The 24,185-nt window shown below is 26.4% G+C and overlaps 1 protein-coding gene across 2 annotated transcripts in view; it reads right to left on the reverse strand.

The window, feature by feature from the left end:
• Positions 1-3,925: 3,925 nt before the first annotated feature.
• tup (LIM1_Isl and LIM2_Isl domain-containing protein tup) overlaps positions 3,926-24,185 on the reverse strand; it is a 56,322-nt gene continuing 36,062 nt past the window's right edge. Inside the window, exons 3-7 of one of the 2 annotated variants that reach the window (XM_086910195.1) lie at positions 16,610-16,796; positions 12,544-12,848; positions 6,098-6,399; positions 5,451-5,657; positions 3,926-4,666 (exon numbers count right to left, since the gene is read on the reverse strand). In XM_086910195.1, the coding sequence (XP_086766321.1) occupies positions 4,430-4,666; positions 5,451-5,657; positions 6,098-6,399; positions 12,544-12,848; positions 16,610-16,796 (1,238 nt within the window). In that variant the 3' untranslated portion in view covers positions 3,926-4,429. The remainder of the gene's footprint in view (positions 4,667-5,450; positions 5,658-6,097; positions 6,400-12,543; positions 12,849-16,609; positions 16,797-24,185) is intronic. The other variant, XM_012485724.3, reaches the window with a different exon arrangement.

Consider the following 24,185-nt stretch of genomic DNA (forward strand, 5'->3'; position numbering starts at 1 on the left):
TTCTACGTTTCATTTAATTATTACAAAAAATTCTTTTAACGAAAATATTTATTGGTCTTATTATATAACTTGAACGTGTTGCTTATTATAAAATTGAATATTATAAAATTGTTCTGAAATTCTTCTACTATATCTCCAAAAATAATTCAATTATAAAATTAATTATATATAATATATATTATTATATATATAATTATATATTATATTTAATGTTGAAATGAAATTTAATAGTTATTAGTGTTTTAATAATTATAAATTAATTTTTTTAATACACATTAAAAAATTGACATATTTTATTAATCAGCTTACGAAGGAACTTTTATGAAATTCTAAGATCAGATATAAATAAAATGAAGAAATCAATTGCAACTCAATTATGCTAAAAAATTCTGAATCATACGTGTCTATATAAATCTATTTATACATATTCTAGTGTATATCTACTATATATCATAAATACATATCCTAGAGATTTATAAAGCTTAGAGATTTCTGAAAATAAATATGATTTAAAAACAACTTTTTTCTTTTAAAATTTCCTTAAAAAGTTTTTGCCTTTATTAATGAATTATTAATAAAAAACGTTAACCAATTGTAAAGTATGTAAATCTGTTGTACAAGGATACGTTTTGCTTCAACATATTTCTTTTATAATTTATTCCATTCTATATAACATATACTGTAGCATAGCTTAAAAACAATTCGATAATGTTACATGAAGAATCATTATATTTTGATATGCTAATGATTAATATGATTATCATTATTATGAATTTTATAATATTCATTCATCAATTAAAATCAATTGTGATAAACCAAACAAGAAAAGAAATAACCAAATATAATATAGAAATATATAATATAATAAAGAAACAAATGTAAGAAAAAATATTGAAAATATTTAAGTAAGGGCTTTGTTATAAATTAATAAACAAGTAGTTTAATTAGATAGTTTATTATGTGCGCGCCGGTATAGAAATATTATACAAATTCGAAGACGATTCGAATAGATTACGAAAACATTAGGTCTACGGTGTTCTCCCTTTTGAAATATACATTACAAAAGGAACAATGGTAGAACGATTGTATACAAACATTTAAACAAATCATCACTAAAACGAACCACTAATTAGCGACAACGAGGGTAGAAGCAGGAAGAAGGGAAGGATTAGTGAAGATATTTACAATTCAATGCGTTTCTTCTGTGTTCGCATGAAATTTCGCACACTTTGGTATTAATTGAATGTACATACCTGCGTTTATAATATGATTTGTTCCAACATAATTCGGGAGATAATGTGCTATCATCAATATTATTTGTATTTTTTATGTTTTTTTAAATCCTTTATATGTGACTCGGCTATTCGTGTATTCGACATTATGAATTAGCTGCGCCTGACGGTACATTGTGATTCGAAGTTTATACTGGACACAATTATATTTACAATGTGAAATGGTCGTTCACTTTCTTGTTCACAACGATGCAGTCAAGAACAGAGTTGGATATTTTTTTATTCTTTATCGTAATAAAACAAGTAATTTATATTTTTGATATGATAAATATTAAGATTAATTTTAAATCTTATTATTGGAGATCTGATGTAATTGAAAATAATTAATTAATATAATTGATAAATAATATAATAATAATTAATGAATTATTAAGTTTAAGATAAATAAATTACATTATCTTTAAAATTATGAGAAACAGCAAAAGATATTAAAGTTTAATCATCTTTATTATTTATTAGAGACGAATTCTTTCAGATGATAATTTTTCAAGACGTGTGTTCGTACATATATACGAAAAATAATTTTGAAAACGATAAAACAAATTCTATAAATCTTATTTATAAGTAATTAAAAAAATTTGCATTCAATTACATTCAGACTATGTCTCATATCTCAATTGTTTTTTGCATTTAAAACATGCAAAATAAATTTTCTAGATTTATTTTATAATTTTTTTTTCACAATTTGTGATAATTTCAAATTTTTATAATAATGTTAATAAATATAATTAGAATTACTAGAATTATTAAAAAAAAAATATATATATATATATATATATATTAAAATAAAAATTAATAATTAAAATAAAAATTAATAATTAAAAATAATATTTTTCAAATAAAAATATTTCATATCTTTTAAGCTTTTAAATCCGAAGGGAATAAAGATTGCATTGTAAAAGAAAACATCAAAATAAATGTTTTATTTATCATAATAAATATTCATTTTTTTTACTTAAATTTGTATTGTTTATTTATGCAGATTTATAAATGCGTTCAACTCTGTCGATGACTCTTATCGTTCCTTCTTTCTTTTTGTCTTTTTTTGATAAAAACACTCTTCGGTCATTCGAACTGGCTGCAATAAAATCTAGAAAAAAAGAATCATCAAAACTCCACAAGTACAAAAATTGAATTATTATTTTCCAATGCAATTATTTCATTTCTCGCTGCAGAACAGAATTTCAGATACAATATTGATGAATTATGATCATTAAATTAAATTAATTCGTTCAATCTCGAAACATTAATATCCTTCGATGTTAACGTAACACCTTGACCTAAGAAAATTTTTTTATATTTATTGCACCCCTTCACCCATAAACAATACACTGAAATTGCTTAAATAATGAAAAAAAAGGAATTAATTGCCTTCCTAATTTATTAAATAATTAAATAATTAATTTCTACACATCTAATGATAAGTAATACTTAATTTTCATATTCATATTGAAATTATTTGTAATCACAATTGTATCAATTTACAATTCCAGTGCATAAGGGTGATTTAGAAACATTAATACAATGGTAAATTAATTTGATATATCTATAATCAACTTACAACCTTAATTCATAATTTGCCCTTAATTTATCACGATTATTCGATTACTCAATTTGGCAGAGGATCGATTTATAGGGGTGTACTTCATTTGAAAATATTAGCGCGTTGTTTTATATAATTTTTTCGCTTTTTTTTTTTTAAATATCATTATCGTTTGCAATAAACGAGCAATTATTAAATCGACAAATTCAATTGTCGATATTGTTCATGAATCATTATACATATTCTACCTGAGATTTCTCGCGAACGGATCTACATTCATTGTCGAATTTCTCTCATTCACGATAAAAATATTTAATTGTGAAACATCGAGCACAAAACTTATGATCTGTAAAATAATGTGTTAAATAATTATTTATTTTATTCATTCGTTCTGAAAAGTAATCGAAATTTTTTAAAATTATGTTTTCTTTTCTTCCGATCATTCAATAATCTTCAACTTTTTTTATTAATTCAATGAATTTCAATCATTTTCAAACTTTTGTTATTTCAAGTTTATATTTCTGCAAATTATACCGTACTTATAAGTTATTTATTTTTATCGAAAACATTAATGTCTTAACCCTTTTGCGCAGGAATTTTGATTTGTTTGTTTAATCAATTGAAAATAAATTAAATTAAATTATTATATTCTCATCTGATTATTAAAATATTTATATAATTTCAAATTTCTATTTATATATATATATATGTATATATATATATCGATAAATTTATATCAATATTCATATGTTTATTTTAGTTAAATATTATTATCAAAATATAAAAAATTTTGTTTTTGATACAAATTCAAATATTAATAATACAACATTTCATTTAATGGATCAATGATTTTCACATTTAATTTATCGAAAAATTTATTAATCTATGTCTAAAATGTTTTAACATATCGTAATAATTAATATATCGCATAATAATTCACATTTTAAAAGGAAAAATTTCCCCTCGAGATATTCCGTTATTCATGATATAATCAAACAAAGAATAATTTTTAATGAAAAAGTAAATTAAAAAGGAAAAAGCAAATCAAGTAGATAGAAAATTATTTTTCATATAAATAATAACATACAGTATAATTTTTTTTTTATTTAAAATTCGTTAAAATCATTTTTCAAGAAAATGCATCAACTTCTTGATTATAGATCTTCAATTTCAGTTTTTTTAGAAACAAAAAGCCATAAAATTTTATTCCACATTGCTTATTTTCATATAATCTTCTATCCATAATTTATTTGTATTCAATCGAAAATTATTCAATCTCACTTGTACTCGAAAAATTTTGAATTTAAAATTTAAATGAAAAAATATCATTCTTTCTTTTGATTTATTTATTTATTTTTTCCCTACTTAATTGTATAAAATATTTTATTTGTATTTTTTTCAATGACTAAATTAAGCGCGAAGGGTTAAGATTTTTTTTTTTTCAGAAATAATTTTTCAACCAAATTTTATGTCTCGTTTCCAGCCATTTACAATCACTCTATTTGTTCTCGCAGACTACAATTCTCTTTAAGCACTTATTGAAAATGGACCACGAAGAAAGCGGACACTTTCGTTCTGGCCACACTGCACAACACTATGGACTTCCTGTATCATGATGAAGAGAGTCACTGTCACTTTCGAGGTAAGTTACATAGCTATCTGTGCTGTCGGGGTGTTGACCCATGTCTGGACCACCACCACTGGGATGGTGTGGGCCAGGGGGTGGTAGAGAACCACCACCTCCACCACCTCCACCGTCGTTCATTGGTCCACCGAGCATTCCCGGTGGAGGTAATTGTGGTGGTCCGCTGTGAAGATCATAACCGTGCATCTGAAATTAAACGTTGATATCATTTTTATGAATCGTATATAGAAGAAATGGTAGAAATATGAGACGAAGTGGAAATATCAAAATTTTGATTTGTTTATGTAGCAGTGAGATTTTTAAAGTTAATTGAAACTCGAGTAGAATGAAAATTATGATCTTATACAACAGCTATCATCATTCATTAATATTGTTTAATTTAAGGAATTTCTTTTTTATTTGATTTACTTGAAATCACATGTATAATTATTAGTAATAACAATTATATAAAATTTTACAATGCTGTTTTACTTATCAAGTATTAAGTAGAAAGGAAAAAATGAAATATTAATTTTTAACAATAATATTGTATGTTGATATTATTTTATTGCAGTTTTTTTTAATCGAATCAAGTTTTCTTATTTTCATCTTATCTAAAAAATATAATAATAATAATTTTAGAAGATTAATATGTATATTTATATTATATCGCGTCTTTGATTATGATTTAATGACAAGAAGAGAGAAGAAATTTTATTAGGAATAGAAAGAAAGAAATATAATTTTCAGAAATTTTTATGCAATTTATATAATTTCATTTTATCAATTAAATTTATTTTTCATATTCAAACTTTTTTATAATATTTTCCTTACTTATACGTATCTTACTAATAATAATAATACCAAAATTTTTTAATATTAAAATAATATTAAAATATTTTTCTCTTCTAATTGTGAAGTATTCAAATCATATCAAATATTCTATCCATTATTCTAACATTACATTATACTGAAAATTTTGATTAATTACCTGTGATACCAGATGATGGAAAGAAGGAGTGTTAGGATCTAGCCTGTCTAAATCAGTGTGCAGAGCAAAGTCTGAAAGAGCTTTCCACGGTGGTTGATAAGCTTGCACTTCCAATGGCGTCATTCCTATAGAACTCTCGTGTCTTACAGGACTACTTGCCACCATAGGAATGCCATGCATTCCACCAAAGCCTAATTTACGGCCATCCTGCAACATAAAGTACCTTCGTTCGTTAAATTGACGTATCGTTCAAATGACAATAGTTTTACGAAAATAATATAGTATAAACGATAATTTTTTTTTTAATTTTGTATCACAGATCAAGATTCAAAGTGTATAATAATTCCAATAATTTGCTATAATAAATCTTAAATATATTATACGTACATAATTAGAAATAATATATTTATCTATCTATTTAATTATATGAATACAAGTACATAATTATTTACATATAATATCATTTCTGTTTCTGTTTCGATAAAAATTCGCATTAATTTTATCAAAAGTAATTAATTATTGCAATGATAAAAAAAAACCTGAAATCTATCAGTTCGATTGATTTGACAGTTAAAATGCTAAAAAAGATAAAATAAATGAAACATGATATATAATGAAACATAAAATAGCAAAATTCGAATAGTCACCTTTTCTTGCATTTGTTGTTTCATGGCGATCGTTTTCTTTTTATCTTTGCACCGTTTGTTCTGGAACCATACCCTGATTACTCGTGGACTCAAGCCTGTCATCTCGACTAATTGTTCTTTCATCAACGCATCCGGCCGCGGATTCGCGGCATAGCAAGTCCTCAAAGTATGAAGTTGTTTCTCATTTAGAACGGTGCGAACTCTGGTTGGTTTCCCGTCAGAACCGCCGCCGCTTTTATGGCTGCCCGATCCTCGAGTGCCACCCATACCAGCTTTGTGAGATCCACTCTCAGATCCGGAGTCTGCAAACAAAGCAACGTCACGATTATTCGTGTCAATCTTTTCACCGTTCATTCTTTTAAAATTTTTAATTTCGATCCGTTTCTTTTTTTTTTTTTCGCCTTCTTTGATAAACGTAAGTGTTAGTTTGATACTTCATTGCTTGAGTACGTATAATTTTTCATAAAAGTATTGTTAATGGATTAATGAGAAGTAAGGATGAGTCGCTAAATAAATATTTAAAAATATAACAGAATCTATTGTACAGAAATCTTGAATTAAATCTTGAATTAGAAATACTTGGAAACAATGCATTGTTAATATTGTATTAAATTTTAATTTAAAAGAATTTACAAAAGTATTTGTATTCAAAAAAAGACGAATAAGTAAAAATTGAATTTCCAGTTACAAAAATAATTAAAATGATGATTGCAATAAGAATGCAATAAAGTTTTGATTATTAGAACTTTTATTAATAAAATAATTAATTATTAAAATATTAACAGAAAATTTAATTTCAATCGATGAAAGCTTTCATTATTCGCACGATATTATCTCATTTCAAAAAGAAAAAAAGAATTTCAAAAAAAAAGAAAAATAAAATTGAATTAATTAATGATTATTGAATTTGCAAATCAACTATTTGTATAAAACGGAAAGAACAAGAAATTAAAGAAAAATTGCGAAAATTCGGAAGAAATTGATAATATATATATATATATGACAGTATTTAAATGATTTTCTATAAAATTATGTTACGAGAATTGTCAAAAGCTTTAATATTTATAATTAATATTTATAATTATCTATAACATATTTTATAAGAAATAATTTCAATAAAAAAAATAGATAATTATTTGATTATTTCAATGAGTTTTGATTATCGATAATTGAGATTCTATTGTAAAATAATTTAATAAGAAAATATTTTCAGTAATCTAATAAAAATAATTACAATACTATAAAGCGTTAATACATGTATTTGTAAGGCTAATTTTAGAAATCAAACGAAACATAAAAGTTTGTAGAAAAATATCGGTTGATTTAGTTTCATTAAATTATAAGCAACTCAAGTTTACATTAGATGAAAGAAGACGAAGCGAGATGTAACAAAAATAAGGTGGTTTATCTTCATTTTATTTCGTTTAAAAACTTAATAAATACAGTATAATTTCGAATAAAAATAAAACAACAGTTTTTTCTAAATTATTCAATTTCTTATATTCTAATCCAAACAATATAAACAATTAAACTGGTAAATATTTAATTATTTTCTGCTAGTTTTAAAATTTTTCAAGAACTCAATATCTGATGAATTAATATTCTCTATATAATTTTCTTTTGCTCGTTTTATACTTTTTATATCACTAATTATAGATTTTCCAAATTCTTGTGCTAAATTTATTGTAATATTCGCTATTTTCCAATTTCTTAATAATATTACGTTTTGTTTCATACTTGTTTCCGATATTATTAATATATATAGACTTGTAAATACTTTAAATACTATATTGAAATAATGTGAAAAGATTATTAATGAAGTACACGTAAATGTAAATATAGCATGGACTACATATGGACAATATGAAATATACTATTCGAATAATAGAACATTTCGATAATACATAAAAGAAAATTCGGATCATACTACACTATAAATACTACTAATCAAACTACACTATAAAATTTCACTCAATTCTTCAAAATTATCTTACAAATGTATAAATACTCTATTCAGCATTGTTCATCGTGTGTTTACATTTCAAAAAAACTAACTCAAAAAAAAAAGTTTTGTATTATATTTCTTAAATTACGTATTAAAAAGCATAAATTGAAAATCAGAAGGAAGAATTTAAGAAGTTGAAGAGAATGATTCCGTTGTTTTGCTTTCAACGAGCTATTGCCAATCTGATTGGCTTTGGAAAAAGGCCAACTTCTCGGGGAAGAGCAGTGGAATTAAATGAGTAGAATGCAGAGTAGAATGTCCTGCCGTGACTATCTAACCGGTCCTGCGAAACGTTCTTCGCCAACTAATGGGAGATCCGGATAGTGGTACGACATGGCGGATGGAGAACGTGAAGACGAATGCCTGCTAACTATTCGAGAGGCCAGAGACAATATTGTCGATGGGCAAACTTGGAAGGCGATTCCGTGATCGGTACCAGGTTTCAGTAAGGAATATCGTGAAGGTCTTTGGAAACGTTTCAACGAGATCGAGCATGATTGAGAAAAGTTTCGAGTATTGACGCTGTTCGGACGACGGAAGTTTGCATAAAATTATATTTGAATACACTTGGGTAAGATTACTATGGTTTAGAATAATTGCTATGGAATTTAAATATGTTTAGAAGATTGGGAAGGTATTGATTTTTTTTATCTTAATTAAAAGAAATTAATAAGAGTATTTTATTATTGAAATTATTTTAGTGTTTTTTTTTATATATATATTTTCTAATTTTAATATCCTTATTTAATATTTTTCTTTATCTAGAGAAAATGCAGCATATTCAGAATACTGTTGATAATTTGGAATACAGAAATATCTAAACAATTATTAATATTTTCTAATTTTCAACATTATAAATAATAAAAACGAATGACCTATTAATGAATAATATTTACATAAAATTTGTAATTTTAATGCAAAAAAAATATTATTTCAGCTTTATATTTCACGTGAATTTTGCAAATATTCTAAGAATATAATGCGATACGAGATTTTGAATTTCAATTTCACATTACTGGAATACTGATAAAAGTAATTTGTATTTATATGAAATATTTTATATTCAAAGATCAACGTTATTCAGATAAATGGAATAAAATAAATGATAAGAAGATATTTTAAAATTATTAATCAATCTTAACAAACAAAAGAATTGATAGTAGACTTGTATTTGATGAAAATTTTGAAAAACAATCAACTGATTATGTTAATATAGAAAATAAATTTTATAAAGATTAATCAATATCTAGAGAAAATAATTTTAATAAATATTTCTTTTTTATCACTATTCCACTTGCACCTTAATAAAATCTGTCTTGTTTCGTGTTATTTTTTATTTATTTTAAACAAATTAGAATTCCAAATATGCTACGTTTTCTTTATTAATTAGAAAAAACGAAGGAGAGATATGCGTAGATATAGATATATGCAAATATACAGAATATTAATATAATTATGGACATTTTCAGAGAATCTTCGATTCCAGAGATGAAAGAAGATATAAAAAGTATTGAAATTTATTATTAAGTTATTAAGTAATTTAATTTTATGTTAAATGAAGCGAGACGGAAATAGAATAAGACCTTCACACATTCTTGTCGCATCCGCCGTCGCGTACTGTTCCGCACCTCGTTTCATCTAATACAAATTTAAATTATTTATAACTTAATAAATAAGCCTTAATCAATTATTTTTGTACAATAATTTTTATACTTCTATCCTCTAAAATTGATTCCCTGAAAATATCCCTCGAATATATTAACATCTATATTTTATCGCTTGATTTGACGATGCTATAATAATTCCTTTATACATATAATAGAAATAACGTATATAGGAAAAGCATTACATAACATTACACGATACTAAAATTGTTTTAAAAAAACGAAGGAATGTAGAAAGAAATATAGTCGTGGCGATAGTAATAACGCTCGAACGTATAGTTATTCAGCTTCCTTTTAGCCTCTAACTACATGTTCTATGCGTTGAAAATTCGCATCAACACCCCAGTATCCGTGTACTACACTACTTTATCTCATCCATTATCATCAGACGAGCAAATAGAAATTGTCCGATGTTTATGTCGAATCTCTTTACAAACCAGAAGAAAGATGTAAAATAAAAAAAAAAGGAATGTTCGAGTTTTCAGCTCCCTTATTAGTCACGTCGATCAGAGCGAACTTCTCAAGAACGATTCCACCAAGAAGAATAAAAAAAAAAAAGGAGGAGAAGAGGGAGAAGAAGACGAAGAAAAAGAAAAAGAAGAAGAAGAGGAGGAGGAGGAGGAGGAACCTTTTGGACACTTTTTAGCCGACCAAACAGCGAAACCCATATGTAAACGGCTGGACGAGGAACGAGCGTCGAATTTCATTAACTCCCAATTAACGAGTAATAAGTAACTCGTGCCGCGATAAGGATCCAGTTTCCTTGGCGGTGTCCTTCGAAAGGATTTGGTAGTCGCACGAAATCGAATGTTTGCGGACGGTAAGACGAAAAGGCAACCGAGCAAACGAAATCCTGCGCCTATTTTTGTGTCCTAACCAAATAAGCGGTCACAAAGGAAGAACCGCGTTCGAAAAAAAGAGAGAGAGAGAGAGAAAGAAGGAGGAGAAGAAAGAGAGGGAAAGTTAAAATTGTTTGAGAAAACTTGTGGACGAGAAAGCATTAAAAGTTAGCATTAAAAGCGGCAAAAATAAAATCGTTCATCATTAATAAGCACTTTATGACTAATGACTTTATCGTTAATTATTGCTCTTAAATCACGCGATTTAAAAAGTAATGGCGTATAATTTGCATAATAAAAGGATTTTGCTATTTAAAATCTTCGAGATCTTTTGTCATAGAAAAGAGACTGATTAATTTTGGAATTGGACTAATTTGATTGAGCACAGAAAATTTCTATGTTCACTAATTTATTCATATTTACATCATTGATATGAAATAATATTAAAAACGATATTTTATACGATGTATAGTTTCTTTTCTGTTGCTTTTTATACGTGTTTTTTTTTTTCTTTCGAGAATCCAAAATAATAAAACTTAAGCAATATCTTCTCTTATACGCGAAATAACTACTAAGCATATTGCATATTTATTCACATTCACAAAGTACGAATAAAATATTTTTTCCTAAGTTATATCTATATATAAGTCTATATAAAAATCTAAATCTTTCATAAAAAATAATATTACTTTTCAAAATAACGTAATAATACGTAATATAGATATATGAGAAACGATGCCTATGATGTACGTGGACATTCGTGCACATACTATCCATTAAATAAGTAAAAAGGAAGCGACTTCTGAACGGAGGTTAAAAAAAAAAAAAAAAAAAGTTGAATAAACGTCCATAAATAAAAAGAAGAAATGAAGGAGATCGTGCGTAGTTATGTGCCACGGTAGTTGGCAGAGAGGTGCTACATTTGACACCTTGGCTCCTCTGTAAAGAGTTGTCGAACCACTGTCGTCGCCGATGCCTGGCCCTATGTGGGTTTCGTGCATCGGGAAAAGACGGTTTAGGCGCAATGATTTCCACAAGGTAGCCAAGTGACAAACATCATAGAAAATATGCGGCTCGCGACGATCCTCCATCAAATTGTTTACGCGAGAATTAGGAGAGAACGTTTTAGCTTGGCCCTCTGTGTCCCGTACTACACAATTTTCAATTATCATCGATTAGAACGCTCGTCCAAATATAATTTATCGCCGGTCCGTGCAAATAATGAATTAGTAATAGTAGACGTGTATAAATAATATGTCATCCAAACTTTTGACATTCTCTGTGCGATCCCTGTGACTTTCCACACATTTTTCCATTTTTGCGTTTCTCAATGATTTTGCTACTTGCCCACAGATTCTACCGTTCTTCGTTACGATATTCGTCACGCTACGTTAAGGTTACAAATATTAGGAAAAAATTGTGTTTACTCCTAAATGTAACGTTTGTAATACAATGCAAACGATAGAATATGATTAAATTATTATCTACTCTCGCGAATCTTATTAAATATTTAATCCAATCAATCTAGACAGTGTACGTTCACATATTAGGACTAGCTCGAGGAACGCTAATCCCGTATAATCCTGACGTGTAGGAGGGAAGTGGTCAAGCCTTTCGGGTCTTAAGGGCTTCAATTATCAACACCTAATTATGACCGGTGATCCTAATACAACACCATTATATCAGAACGGCCTTTGAGCTTCCCCTCGAGTGGACTCCCTTTGGCAAATTTGCTCTTTGTACTTTGATAACCCGTGTCCAGACAATGTAATCCTCAAATAGGCTAAGTCATTATATGCAGCCAACGTGATAAAAGTCAGGATGCCAGTTATTCTATCAAATCGTCATTTGCGTGGAAATAGTCGAGTTAATCCGAAGTCATTTTTTCGTGTTTTACATCAGTCCATTTCCTTTATACAATTATAGAAACTTTTTTACCTGATATTGAGCCGTCGTTGGGATGCAGATGATGATTATTATTCATAAGGGATGCGTTGTTGTTGTTTTCACTTCCAGGAACACCACCAGGTCCAGAGCAGAGCTTTCCGCCTTCGAGAACGTCGTGGTCGTGTCTGCAAAACAGGCCGTCCTGTCTCAGGGCAAATTCATCGCCAGGCACTAACTGTCTCATGCAGGCTGAACATCGGAAGCACTTTATGTGATAAATCTTGCTCCTTGCCCTCATTACGTAGTCATCCTTGCTGAAGCACTCGCTGCACTTGTCGCATTTTGTCCCGAACAGCCTGAAACCAATTCTGTATATGTTAACGATTCTTTCACGATTTCGTCTCTCATTGCGTTTTTTATTCATATCTTTGATGCATAGTTATGATCTGATTAAGTACGAATTTAAATATACAACAATTAAATACAAATCTGATTCAAATTGTAGCGAGTATTTGTAGTAAAATTTATTATTGAAATTAGAAATTCTTTTCTCTTTTGCTTATAAAAATAATAATCATTGAAAATCTAAAAGAGTGGAACAGTGGAATCTCTATATTTATTATTAATTTCTCAAGAGATATAAAATCAATTTTTGTAAGAAGAATTAATAAAAGAAGTAATCAGTTCTCAATCTCGGAACTTTAACTTTTATTGTAAAAATGATTGTAGAAAATAAATTGTGAAATACGTAAAAAAACTTAAATTCAAAAATATTGGATTTTTATACGAATTTTTAAAGCATTTTCTTATATGCAAAATGTGATGAATATTGGATTTGATTCCATTAGATTCCATTTGATTCTTAGGATATTGATTTTTCAATAAATAATATTCATTATAACAAGCATTACGTAATAAATATTAAGATATTATAAATTTTATTATAAATTTTATCGTTTTATCGTTTTATATAATAATTTGAATATAATTTTAGTGAATCGTTATTAATATTTTTGCGATGTAAATAGTATTGCAAAAACTAATATTTCAAATTAAACCTAATAATTTATTCCAACTCATATCGAACATCCAAAATTTTAAATTCCACAAAGTATAAAAATAGAAATTATCACTTTTCTTAGACAAATTTATTAATCGTCTCAATTTACGTTGATTTTTCCTGCATATGTCTCCGCGAAATTTCATTTGGATATTGGATCGAACGATTAATTATCGGTTTTTAAGCTAATTGTACTTGTCTGCACCACTTCGTTCAATTTTTTCAAACTAAATTGTATTTATCAGCTCCCTAATTGTATTTATTACGGATTTCCTAAATTGTTGAGTTTTATTAATTAAAAAAGCTTCATGGAATATATAATTCAATTCTAGTGCAGCAATCAATTAATTATCTATTGCTCGAGTAACTAATTATATATGGTGTAGCTTCATCGATAATTATAATCATTTTGCTCGAGAGAATACATAGAATCATTTTAAGAGCAAATGTTACTATTATAAACACAAAATACTTTCAATGTATAAAATTATAAAATCACATAAATATTAAACAGTAACAATACAATAGGTATTAATAAATTTGATATTCAAAACGTATTATGTAAACAAAGAAACATATAGATAATTATTTTATAAATAATAATCATGGAGCTCAGAAAAATTGAGAAAACTATCAAAATTAGTAATATTCATTTCAAAATAAATCATAATTACAAAAAATTCTTTCATCACGTAATTCTAAGCTCTGTTCCATTGGTCGACAAGCAAATTTATTCGAGAATGGAAAGCATTGAGGAACACCCAGAAGGAAACGTTTTACCCCACGGTTGTTTCGACTTTTCGTACGAGGCGACAGAAACAACAAACAGGCGTCATCGGTGTCTCTCAGGGCTGGCAAATCCATGTCGACCGGATATGCCAGTCTTCTTCTTCGTTTCGGACGCATTTCAATGTTCGATGGATCAATGCAAATAAACCGCCTGTCCCGGACCCAAAAATATTTGCCACAACTTTCCAGGGGGAAATTGTATCGATCGAAGAGTTTTAAAACAGAATTTTTTAACTTTTACTCGCAGTATCGATCGATATGATCTTTTATTTTTGAAAACTTCGTTTTCAGATTATCTTTCTGCATCATTAAATCGCGAAAAACACGGTTTATATTTTTTACATCTCAATATTCATTCACCGATTCTTTCTAAATTTAAAGTGAAATTATTGACTTTTAATAATTCACTTTTTTCTATTTCAATTTTTAAAAAAATGAATATTAAAATAATCGCAATATGTCAGAATACTTCTTCATACCATTTTTTTTTTTTTTTTTTTAGTTTCAAATATGACGTAATTATATCTTGTTTACTTACTTTATTTATTTTTCTTTGACATATTCATTTTGCTATATATAATTTTATTACATTTGATTTTTCCATACAATAAATAAATCAACAACTTTTAAAAAGTATATTGTTCAAGAAATTAAAATCGAAATCACAACAATACGTAACGATTCGAATGAAGATACATCTGTGTATTTTTCTCTTTTACATTGAAAGCGGTAAAATTTGATTGTTTATACTGTTGGCGTAACTTCAAGTTAAGAATTTCGTCGTGAAATGAAAGGCACGAATTCTGCGTTCGATTCCGCAAGTTCGATTCAACCACGTGTGAAGTATACTTTTTGTTACGAATGCATTTCTTCGCACGCAGACGGCAGAAGCTGCTCCGTATATGTTAGATAAAAATACTCCACGAAGAAACGTTTTGTCAGTTCTTACTTTCTGTGCTTCTTCCTTTTCCTTTTTTCCCGTTCGACGCGTTGTACTTTTTTTTTTTTCTATTTTTATTTCTCTTCAATCTCGCCGTTTGCAAATCGAGAAGCGTTACCTATATCGCGTGCGTTCGAGAACGTTGTATTTTCTTTGTATAACTGTTGTATGCAATAGAAATCGTTTTATTCGTATAGGAAAAGAGAATACTTTGGAATTAATTAACGTAGAAATTTTATTATCTATATTTTTTTAATATTATTGAGTCAAAATTGTTTTATTTTATGAAAAGTATAACAACAAAGATATTAGTGAAAACTGGAGAAAATATTACAATCATTCCAAGATTTACTATCAATTATTTACAATTTCGATTTTAGAAAATCAAAAGATTTATGGAATTATTGTAGTATTCGTGCTATGAATATAGATAATATGTGAAAATGAAATACCTGTGTTCATACTAATTACAAGTTTTTTTTATTAAATTAAGGATTATTTTATACGACGATGTATACATTATTTTTTAAAAATTTCTTCATATGTTTAATTCTTATGTTCAATTCATCTATTATATCTATATTTTCATGTGGTAAAAAGCAACAATATTGATTATCGAATACTTCTTATTCGTAATATTATTTTTAATCGAAGCTATTAATATTATTATCATAATCAACAATACTTTTCAATTTAAATTACTAATTTTTAACAAAATGCATAAGCAAAATGCAAAATCAGTTATATTTAAAAAGATCAGATTAGAGTTTAGAAAAAAAAAGAACAAGAATACATGTTTGTAAAGAGAATGATTATAAATAATAAATTTTAAAACATAATTTGAAAAGAAAAGTTATTTTTGGATATAGAAAAATTATTTCTATAGGTATATTTATCAATATTATTAAAATATAGATATATGTATTTCAATTATAATTTTTTACTTGTATAAAAAATTTGTGATTGTAATTTATTTATCAACATATTTTTTTTAATGTTTTTTAATTTCGATCTTCGATTATTTTAAATAGTAGTATAATTAATATTATAATAATATAATTAAATATTATAATTATATAATTATTTATGTACGTATATATCTATAATATATTTTAATATACATTACAGTTCTAGTATTGATTATATAATGACACATTAGAATCCTTTATTATTTCAGTGGAATACCCATTTTCATTATTGTATCACGAAATTCTCTGGATGTAAATAAAACTTTTCTTTTTAATGATGCATAGTACAAGTATGCAAGGCATGCCAAATCTAAATATGTCTCAATGTGTCGTTAATAATAGATTAAATGGTTTTTTTACCTGACGTAATCTCGCTTGCAATAAGTTTTTCCATCTCGTACGAAGCAGGTGCAGTGCTCGTCCAAAAATTGCTGGCATTCCGCACATTTCAAACAAGCAGCGTGCCATTCCAGATTCGGTGCAACTCGCAAAATCCATTGATCATGAATTCGACCACCACATCCCACGCAATGCGAACTTGTACTCTCTGTAAAAAGAGAAAGAATTTTTTAAATATCCATTAGTTTTATTTGCCATGCAATAGATAATTAAATAGAGAAGTATATAAATAAATATATGTATTAGAAAAATATGACGATATGCAATATTTGTACTCATATACTTGTATAGAAATATTAAAATAATAGAAATTTCTATATCTAAATTTTATTTAATAAATCGTTGCATCAAAAAATATTTATTACTTTCTTACAGTATGATTTACATGAAATTCAATGGAAATTGAATTTTTATTTTCTTTAATCAATAATAAAAGTAATAGTGGAAATAGTGGGATATATGTTTTCTTTTGCTTATGATTTTTATTAAAATTATCTGAAAATAAGATTTCAAATTTTGTTCGTTTATGATTTCGCTCGTGATCATTTCATGATTTGATTTTAATTAAAAATTGTAAGAAATGATTAGAGAAATAGTTATTTAATAAATCCTTCTATAATTTTAATGGAATTCATAAATTTATATTTGCACCTTAATTTTACTTTAAATTAATCTCTACGAATAATTTAATATTAATTAAATATTTAATCAACATGACCAAAGCTGTTTCATGAAATAATAACAAATTTAATAAACGATACTGTTACATAATCAAATTTGTAATATCTCATCTCATGTTTCTGGACCAATTTCATTTTACGTGGAATTCATTCCCTGGCGAAATTACTTTACGCTTAATTTTAACTTTATTTTCATTTTTCGCTATCAAGTTAGATTTATTCAAATTAAGTAACTATATAAGATATTTCATTTAAGATTATCATGGAGATTTTAAAAATTTATAAAAATTCTATTTTATTAGCTATATTATATTATTCATTACTATATTCATTACTATTTAATTCTTTTTTAATTGCGTTTAATGTAATTTCGTATCAATCATAAATGTGATTATTATAAATGTTGATAAAAATATTGAAATTTAAAAAAAAAGGAAAAAAGGAATTAATATTGAAGTGTTTATTACATAATGTAGTATATGTATACATTATTTACAATTATTGCATTACTTAATTATTGCAATGTAGAATGTCATAGATAATATTATATATTTTCAAACTAAAAACTCGTTAGAGTTATAAATTTCTATTTAAAACTAGTAAATTCTATTGATTAAAAAATATATTGACTTTTAAATAACCAGAGTTACACTGTCTATAAAAAACAATGAAATGTCAATTAAAAATGTAGGTAAATATAATAATTATCCTTTATATATTAATCGATACTTGTTTAATGTTTCAATTATAATAGATTATCCATTAATTATATGCTAACTTCATATCAGATTATCAATCATAAATAATCTGATCATGTTTGATTAAGTGTAACATTAATTCGTTTATTTTTTTAATAAAATATTCGCTATGTTTATTCGCTTTTGTTTCGTTTGATAAAAGATAAGATTGAAATGAATATCTTATAGGATATGAAAAGTATATATTCATCTATGTGGAAAATTGTACAATTAGTACAAGCGAATTCCTGAATATCAGAAATGATTATCAATTGCATTTAATAAGATATTTCAAATTGGACACATTTATAATTATTTAAAACATATTAAGATTTTATTGACAAAGTTAATTAGAAGGAAGTGCTAATTATTTATCTATTTAGATAAAAGATTTAATAAATTAATTATATCATTGAACATAAGAATATGAGTGAAATTTCAATTAATCGTGTTACAATAAATCTTAATTTAATGATAATTGCTCGTAATTAAACTTAATTGAAGATTATCTACAATATTATTGGAATATAAATTTAATTCTAATGCGATTAAATTTAATTCTGCAAAATGAACAAGAATTATTAATTTCTTTATAAATATTAGAATATACGATATTTATATATTATTAAATTTTCAATTTTTTCAATTTTTTACAATTTACAATTTATTAATAATTATTCGAAATCCTTAAATTATTTATGAGTTCATTTAAAAATTTTCAAATTTTAAAGATATTACGATTTTCAATTTTTCTGATTGCAATTCGTTCTACCGCCATTTATTTTTATCGCAAACAATTGTTCATAAATCACATAATCACAACCCACACGCAAATACGTTGAAATCTTTTAAAACGTATGGAAATGATTCTACGAACGAATATCTTTGTTATTCGATAGATATACTTTCGAGTAAAGCGTCTAAGCGCAAAACAATCTTCCTCTACTTTCTTTCCATTGTTGCTTTACAGAATATGCGTAGGTTGATGCCATGTCATTTTACTCGTCAATGTAGACATGTCTTCGTGAAAATTATAGTCATCTTTTGTTTCGACGAGTGGAATACGTATAAAAGCGAAGACAAACCGAGATTTCGCCGAAACGCTATTGATAACTTTTAACACGGAAAGGAGAACAAAAGGATATCAAGAATCCTATTGCTTGTTTTGATCTTATTTACCCTCATGATTTTCAAATGGCGACGCGATGCTTGAACGATAAAAATAAATTCTTTATATGAAAAAAATTTCAAATCGTGATTATATCTTTTATTTATTGTTAATTTGTTTTTCAATATACAATGTCGGATGAAATTGATGAACTTGCAAAACTTACTCATCTTTTATAGTTATTTTATTCAATAATTATAATTATTAAAAATATAAATTCGTGAATATTTATTATACATAATATATTTTTGCTGTTTACAGTTTTAAATTATAATAGAATTATTTTTATAACAAAAATTTATCAATAACATTTCTTCAATTTCGATTTGATTTCCGAAATACTTTTCCGTATTTATTTTTTAAATTGTAAGAAGAATTCTAATTATATTCTAAGACTGCGAACAACATAAATATTTTAAATTTTTTATCTTAAGAAGTAACTATTCATTGACGAGAATAAACATAATTCTGCATAACACAGCAAACAATTCTGCGCGCCATTGTATAAAAATATTAAATCTGACTTTTTTACAGAACTTTCTCTAAAATATTTTGATCCAATACTAATTAATACATACATACAAAAAAAACAAAGAGTCTGAAAAGTTTCTTAAAGTATCGATTACGCAAATATCCGAAATTTCGCTATCATCAACTTATCCAAATAAAAACGAAGGAAAAATACAACTGCTTTTAGCCAAATTTCTATTCTCCTTTTATCCACAAATATTTACCAAAATACAGAAGCATACCGGCTCATCCAAACATCCTAAAAGCACTCAGTATATATATATATATCATGAAACCGAATTCACTCGAATCGGGAGAAAGATGGTAGCAATCATCGAGGAAGAGGGAAAGCAAAAAGGGAGTCGGGTCGAAAAGAACAGGCGTAAATACAACGGCGCACGATTGCAACAGTGGCTGGCCCACTGTCGGCCCATCCATCTGAAATTGGTGGATGTGCCGGGGCGCGTTTGCGCGCTAGAAATGCAGCTCGCGAAAGAAATCCCAGCGAGCAGGGGTGGGAAACGGCGTAGAGGGGAATGGTGAACGCAGAAGGACGAACAGGGGACGAAGCTGGGCGGCGCAGTTTCACCTCGGTAGCTCGAAACTCCGCCCAGATTTCTCTGGATGAAACCATCGAGTCGGCGCGCAACTTCTTTTCTTACGAGTGCCGCGAAACCTAACCCATACTATGCACACGTGAGACGCGTTTCTTCTTCGCATTACGCTCGTTCTACGACGTTGCGTTATCGTGGCGAGATATTCGATAATAAATTTCTCGCCCATCATTCCGCATCATCCCCTTTCGCTCGGACGGTTGTAATATTATTTCACGTTTCGTGTTCTTTTGTTCGTCGTTGTCTTAAATCGTTGATAAAATTCAATCATTTTTCTCTCTTCGGCTTTCGCTTCTGGAATTTAAATTAATGCTTGCGTCGAGAAATAATTAAGTTGAATTACAAATCGTTATTTTGATAAAAATCTCTAAAAATTTATGGTTACGATTTAATTTACTTTCATTTTTCTTGATTTTGTCTTCTTTTGATATTACTGATGATTATTTAATAAAGCGGGTTTTGATTGTTTAATACGTTGAAATTTCGAGAAATTTTAAACAATATTCTTTGCGTACGACCGACTAGTTTTCGAATATTTGCGAAAAAATTATTACTATTATATTTTCATTTATATATATATATATATATATTTGTCTTTAATAACTTATTATGCGATCACTATTTATATAAACTGATTATATAAACACGGCAGCTGTTCAAAATGTATATTAGATGATCTAATCATATTTCGTATCCATCCACAGAACGAAGAATCGAACGAAGAATAAAATGTGAAAATAAAGTATAAAATAATTTTTGGGCAATTTAAAAATTATAATGACTAAATGAAAAGTTAATAGTGAGTAGAGAAAATAGAAGATTCTATTTGCAATTGATAAAAATTAAAATGAAATCACGATTTCATGCATGATAATATTTTTTAACAATTATTACAATTTTTTATAAATCAATGAATAAGAGCTTAAATAAAACTAAATATTGCATGGATAGTAAATTTTGACGTTTGAAGTGTTAAATCAGATATCGCAAAGTTGTTTAATAATAATTCATTGTTGTTTTAATATTAATTTCACTGATATTATTTTGATATTTATTTATTCACATAATCTACTATATGAATAAGATAGTGAACTTGTTATCTTTTATAATTTATTCACTTTATAATTAATGCATTTCAAAATTATTCATTATAATGTCGTGAAATTATATTAAAATATCAAACAAACGAGTCAGACAAAGTTGCTTTGTTTATTCTACGAAAGAAGAACAATCTCGTATAAATATAAAATTATATTATAAATCTTTCTTTAAAGAAATTGGATGTGTTAAAATGATGAAATTTTGCATTATAAATATCAACGAGTTGGATTATTCATATATCAAAATTATATTCGTTAAATTGACAAAAATATTTATTATTATCTATTAATTATATTCGTATTAATTTCTTTATATATAATTTTGTTGCTATAAGATTATATATAAGATTATTATAATAAAATATTATTTTTTTATATAAATAATAAAAATTGCATTTATTTTTGCTGTACATATCTTAAGTATCCATTTTAAAACGAAATTGTTATAATCGACCATTTTTTATTCATCTATCTATATATATTATTTAATGATTAACAAATTAAAAAAAAATAAAAGCTTGTTATTAAAAGATAACATACATCAAGTGCGCATGATGTCAAAAAAAAAAAGAAAGAAAATAATTAAAAAAAATTATTGTTTCATACTCGTGTATTTCTAATATATTAAACGTAATATTTGTAACAATTATAGAAATAATTATAGAAATTGTAGTTACAATCAAATAAGAAATATTGAGCTATAAATTTTTATTATCATTTTTATTATTTATTTTTATTATATATGACTGTATTATGATATATCTATTTATGTATTTACGATCTATTCTACAAAAGTTCCAAAGTATTTATACAGCAACTCAAATATAATGTTAATGTATGAAATGTATTCATACATGTTATTTATGATTTTTTTTTTTGTAAATTATTTCATAAATTATTTAAAATTATATAAAATTGCAATAAATAGAAATTTGATACTTTCAATATTATGAAAGTATGAATGTACGATAGATATATAAATAAGTTATCTATCTTAAAGAAATTTTAGAATATTGTTTTTTTATCTTTTTAAATTATATGTAACTTATTCAAATATATTCTTTATATTGCAAATTTTCTTCTATAAATAATATTTTTTAAAATAAAATTATCGATAACTGTTCAAATTTATTAATATTAACATTATAAGAAATTTATTCCAAAAAATATTAAATCTTTATATCTTATTATTAAATAATCGCATGATTGATAATAATATCTTTTATGATGTATTAAGGTATAACGTATAAATAATATGAAAAAAATTATATCACAAATAAATTTATATACGCTAGATTGTTAATTTTTTGCAATTGTATATTTTTATTCATATATTTGCATTTCACGAAGCATTTAATGTATTTATAATAAACTGAATAGCATGGTATTTTTATGAAACAAGCTTTACAACGAGTTTATCAATCACCTCGCTTTCGTCAACTGCGTGCACACAAATTTAAAACGTAGTCTGTAATTTACGTTATCTTTTGATAATTTTAAGTACAATATGCAATCTATTGTGCACAAGTATACATGATAAAAATCGTACTTGCAGTCCATGATATGGCCTCTTTCTTTTATAATAATTGGTTGAAACGGCAACTAAAACCTTGCATTTTGATAAACAGAAATTTTAATATTTGCAAAAAATCATTAAAAAATCCTATTTTATTCTTTCTGCTTTTCTAAAACGAGATTTAACAATATATACCTTATATATAATATGATATTCGGTGAAAATGCGAAAAATCCATAATTTAAAAAAAAAAAAAAATAATAATAATAATAAAAATATTAATATAACATCATTAATCAATATCAATCTGTAACATTTTAAAAACACTTGAATTTTTATCAAGTAATATTTTATCAAGTAAATTTTGATGTTGATTTAATTTTGATATTCGTTTATCAAAAAGTGGGAAAACTTTTAAAGAAATTTCTTCTTAAATAAATTAATGTATACAAACACGATTTTAAACAAAAGAAAAGAAGGAGCGGGAAGAAACAAGATCGGTTGGAGCAACGATCATCGTTAAAATCGTGTACACGATTAGAAAGGAGAAGAAAAATATGGAGGACGATCGCGATACCGTAAGTTTTACGACGAGAACCGAGGCGTCTTACTTGGCTTCCGATTTCACGAAATTTTACTTCGAAACCGGTAAAAACACGGGCCCCTCGGAACGTTTCCTAACCGGTTGGAAAATAAGAAGAAGATCCACACCGTACACGATAGCGCGGATAAGCTTACAGATGAGCTTTCCTTCTTTTTGCTCTATCCTCGCGCATACGGCCAGATGTAAATACGTACGGAAAAGGGTTGAGATTTACGGCCACCCTGAAGGACCTCAACCGAGTGTGGATAAGATTTAAGAAGAGAGAAAAGGAAAAAGCAAAAGAGAAAGATATAGGTATGAGTACGAATATAAATATAAGCAAGTAAGTATCGTCTAGTCGGCGATAAATACCTAAATTAAAATAACAAAATGTAAATTAGTAGTTGAGAGGAAATATAATTATCGTATTTAAATTTTCGTTTCTTAACGTTGAATAAATTTTGAGAGAAAAAAAATAAGAATTTTCATAATTTTTTTTCTTAAACTCATGTTTAAGACTTAAAATTTAATTCTTAAAAATAATGAAATGTTAATTTGATAATATCAATTTCAAATTATAAATTGGAAAATAATAGGATGAAGCTTATTTTTTTATTATTGAACGATAA

The sequence above is a fragment of the Apis florea genome, unplaced genomic scaffold (assembly GCF_048593485.1).
Source record: "Apis florea isolate Af1SG1 unplaced genomic scaffold, ASM4859348v1 contig_3170_pilon, whole genome shotgun sequence".
Classification (NCBI taxonomy): Eukaryota; Metazoa; Arthropoda; class Insecta; order Hymenoptera; family Apidae; genus Apis; species Apis florea.